This window comes from Triticum dicoccoides, chromosome 7B (genome assembly GCF_002162155.2).
Source record: "Triticum dicoccoides isolate Atlit2015 ecotype Zavitan chromosome 7B, WEW_v2.0, whole genome shotgun sequence".
Taxonomy (NCBI): Eukaryota; Viridiplantae; Streptophyta; class Magnoliopsida; order Poales; family Poaceae; genus Triticum; species Triticum dicoccoides.
In genome coordinates, this window is record NC_041393.1 from 242,983,339 (window position 1) to 242,987,271 (window position 3,933).

General features: G+C 53.0%; 1 protein-coding gene across 1 annotated transcript; it reads right to left on the reverse strand.

Annotated features, from left to right (window-relative positions):
* Nucleotides 1-329: 329 nt before the first annotated feature.
* On the reverse strand, nucleotides 330-2,265 carry LOC119340185 (plant-specific TFIIB-related protein PTF2-like). Its single transcript, XM_037612084.1, has one exon. The coding sequence runs from the start codon at nucleotides 2,167-2,169 to the stop codon at nucleotides 493-495; it is 1,677 nt and encodes a 558-aa protein (XP_037467981.1). The 5' UTR covers nucleotides 2,170-2,265; the 3' UTR covers nucleotides 330-492.
* Nucleotides 2,266-3,933: the final 1,668 nt, after the last annotated feature.

Genomic DNA, 3,933 nt, shown 5'->3' on the forward strand with positions numbered 1-3,933 from the left:
CCGGCGCCCGTCGCCGGGATACAGCTAGTGGTGGCCGAGGGCGCGGGGGGTGCGAGGCGAGTCGGGGGAAGAAAAACTTGACTTTTCCCCTGTCGGTGTGGGCCAGGCGTGCTTTTCCCTAGCGCCGGAGCCCCCAACGGCTCCCCAGCGCGCCGGGTTCGGTCTGTGACCGCCGGGCGGAAAAAAGGTCTGAACCGGCGATTTTCGGCGTCCTGGGGGCGCGACTAGGCCGTTTTTTCGGCGCCGGCGCCGAAAAAGTGGCCTGGGGGGGCCTTAGGCACTATGGTAGGATAAATACACACGGCGGTGAACATAGTAAATACGGTAGACAAATCGGGATGCAATCATGTGAATAATGCAAACAGCGAGGAATTTCTCTAACAAAAACTATGCATGATTCAGAGTAATGACAACCTATGTTCAGAAAGCAAGCCAGTAATCAAATACTAATGACTGGAGAGTCTGCATCGCCAAGTTTTCATCGCTCTCCACTTATGCACTGAAGACACGCAGCTCCAACAATCTTTTGTACTGGCCTTGTTCTATCTCTGCTTCATTTGCACCATGTAATAACAGGAGCTCAATGACACAATCTTCCCAGTCAATAACATTACATGAGTCTCTTTTCTTTCTCTTCTTCACACAGTCCGGAGCATTTGAAATCTCTGTCAGATGATCCTTTTCATTTCGTCTCTTTCGCCATTGATTTTTCCTGATATTTTTTTGTGGTGGACAGACATCTTCATGTCCAAGAGCAGACGGTGAATCAATTGCATTTGCAATACGAGTAGCAGGAGCCTTCATAATTTCATTGATCCGACACTTAGCAGCTTCAATCCGTGTTCGCCTCCGCTTCTGCAAATCCACTCCAGCAGTAAAGGATGGAGGAGGTGCATCATAGCCAATGTCAATATCTGCTTCCTCCTCGAGGGGTTTGTTCTTGGTCTGGGCATTATCCCATGGTTCCAGCTCCAACTCTCTCTTCCACCGCTTCCTCCTGCTAGGAACTTTACCAAAGTTCCCAAGTTCCTTTAGCTGAGCAATCCTCTTCAAGATATTCTGGTAAGTATCTGACATGCATCCCTCTAAGATCTTCAAATCCTCTGGTTCCTTCAACTCTTGCCCATAATTCTTGAAATCGAAATCATCAACATCAAGGGGGTCAATCTGGAAGTACTTGGATTCGTCCAAGTCAACAGATGAGTACTCCTTCACAGTGCTGGCAATGTCTGGACGGAAGCACTCTTGAAACTGTTCCGACTGGCCGGACTGTGACTGCATCTGCATGAGCTGCAGCAGGCTGGGGGCACTTAACTGAAGGTTTCTGGTATTGACGTCGGAGCCCCACGGAAGCAACTTCTGCGCGGCACCCACCAGCGCAGCAACAAGTTCGTTGTATCGGAGGCGGCTGGTGTGCGGCACCGCCGAAATATCCAGGGCAATATCTTCCACAGAGACAGAGGTGACCTTGTTCAGCTCTGCCGCGAAAGCTATCACGCCAGCGACAAGTGGGAGCGGGTGCCTTCCGGTCGTGAGCGACCACTTGGAGGCGCAGCAGAGGAGAAATCGGGCTTGGGAAAGGATGGCATCCCTCTTCTCACCCGCAGCTTCGGTGAGCTTGCCTGAGCGTTCCACCGCGCGTTCGAGCGCGGCGGAGTAGTCAAAGGACGGGAGGGGAGGGAGGTAGAGTTGGGAGGCGATGCGGTACACGAGGTTAGCGAGCGCGAACGTGGTGCAGGCCGCGGCCTCAGCGGCCTCGGCGAAGGAGATCGGAAGGCGGTGGGATCGCGCGACGAGCAAGGTGCAGGCGGCTGCGAGCGCAGGGAGAAAGGCAGTGCCCAGGCAGGCGAGATTCCTGTCGGTGGCGGATTGGGCTATTCTGAGGACCTCGTCGACGCGGCTGGCCGAGAGTGAGAAGCGGGCGGCCATGGAGGTGATGACGTCGGAGGCGGCGTAGAGTTTGTGGTCGAGGTAGGGGGACTGGGAGCTGTGGTGGACGGTGGTGGCAGCGCGACGGTCGAGTTCCCCGCCCTCGGTGAAGCAGGTGGAGTTGACGAACTCGTCGGCGCCGGCGTCGTGGACGACGCCGCAGGCGGTGCAGACGAGCACGCCCGAGGCCGGTTCCGGAATCACCGGGCCCTCGCCGCACGACACGCACGTCGACTCCATCGCGCGCGCGACCAGCGGCGTCCGGTGCGGCGGGGAGGTCAGATGCTGAGGAGGGCGGTGGCTTGAGCGGGAAGAAACGATGAGGGGAAAGAAGGCGGCGGAGAAGCGGAGTAGCAGCTCGATGTGGACGCCGATCTGCAAATTAGGGCTCGCTATGTGTTTGAGGTAGAATATAGGGAATCTGTTAGGTTTTTCTTTTTAAGGGAAAGGGAAATCTGTTACGTAGGGACTCGGACGAAACATTCAACGGAATAAGGCCCTCGACGGAAAAAGGCCCAAGAAGGCCTAAAAGCATCTCTACGGAACTGGATAAGCCCCGGCTCGAAAAATAACTTTTTTTTTGCCCGGAACGAAATGGAAAGATCAGATCCCGAATAAGCCCTCAATCGGAAAAAAAAAACGGTGAGCAGGAAAAATCCCCGCCTGTGCCCCATCTGTTCAGTTTTGGTGGCCATTTTTGGACACTCATGTTGAAGTTTCACCGCGCGCGAGTTCTTCTTTTCCCCGCCTTTCTCCGCTACCGAATCTCGCTGCCGCTTCCCGCCCCCGCTTCCCTGCAGCAGAAAAGAGTCGCCGCCTCCCGCCGGTTCGTTTCCACCTCGTTTCGTACCTGGGGGTGGCGTATCCCGTCCGCGCGGTCGCAGCTGCCGCCGCCGCCATCGATCCGGCGCAAAGCTCGGGGGCAAACGGCAAATCCCATGCTTGAGTAGCTAGGATTTTCTGTATAGGGGAGCAAACGTACGATGCCGGTGGACTCGACGGTTATCAGGCAAGACAGGGACCAAGATTTACCCAGGTTCGGCCCCTCGTACGAGGTAAAAACCTACCCCTGCTTGTTTGATCATATTGATGGAGATGATTACAAAGGCGAGACGCGACTTGGCACAAGGTTGATGATGGCTATGGGGGACTACGGTGGATTGTGCGTTCGGTGTCTAGAGAGCCCCCTCCCGTGCCTTTATATACTAGGCTGGGTCCCGGGTGCCCTAGGTCGGTTACAAGTAAGAGTTGGAGTCTATCTCTATTTCTTCTTGCCTTGTACGGTAAGTTTTCCTTGTTTGGGTCCGGCTTGGACTTCTTGCTTTCCTTGTTCAACAATTATGGGCTGATGACCCACAAGTGTATGGGATCGCAACAGTCTTCGAGAGAAGTAAAACCCAAATTTTTTGATTCGACACAAGGGGAGCCATATGTAAGGACATATTTCTCCTAAGTATATTTTGGTGTTTGTTAACAACATGATTAAATGATCTCAATGTGTACTCAAGTGTTTTAGGAAACATAGAAGCATTGCACATTGTCGGATGATCCCTCAGAGAAAGGAAAAATCTTGAAGACGGTGGCCCTAATTTTACTCGTTTATTTGAGTCATAGGAAAGTTGTACTATCAAGAGGGACGTCTCTTTGGAATGGTTTGGGAAATGTTGCACCTTCACAAATCACGTCTACACCTTCCCACATTCCTACAATCATTGGGGAAGTTGACAGAAATTTGATCTACCACAGAAAACTCGCAAAATGCACTAATTCCGAGTGGTTCGGAATTCACTCAGAATTCCGGCCGAGTCGGAATTTTCGAATTCACTCCGGACTGGTTCCGAAATGAGTCTCCACTCCCTGTTTTCTATCCGGAGACCAGTGAGCTGGGATTCGGATTATTCCGAGCGTCCGGAAGTCCAGATGAATTCTGGATCCATTCCGGATGTGTATTTCCTCGAAAAAACGGCTAGTTTCCAGTGGACCTATATAAGTCACCCCTTCTTC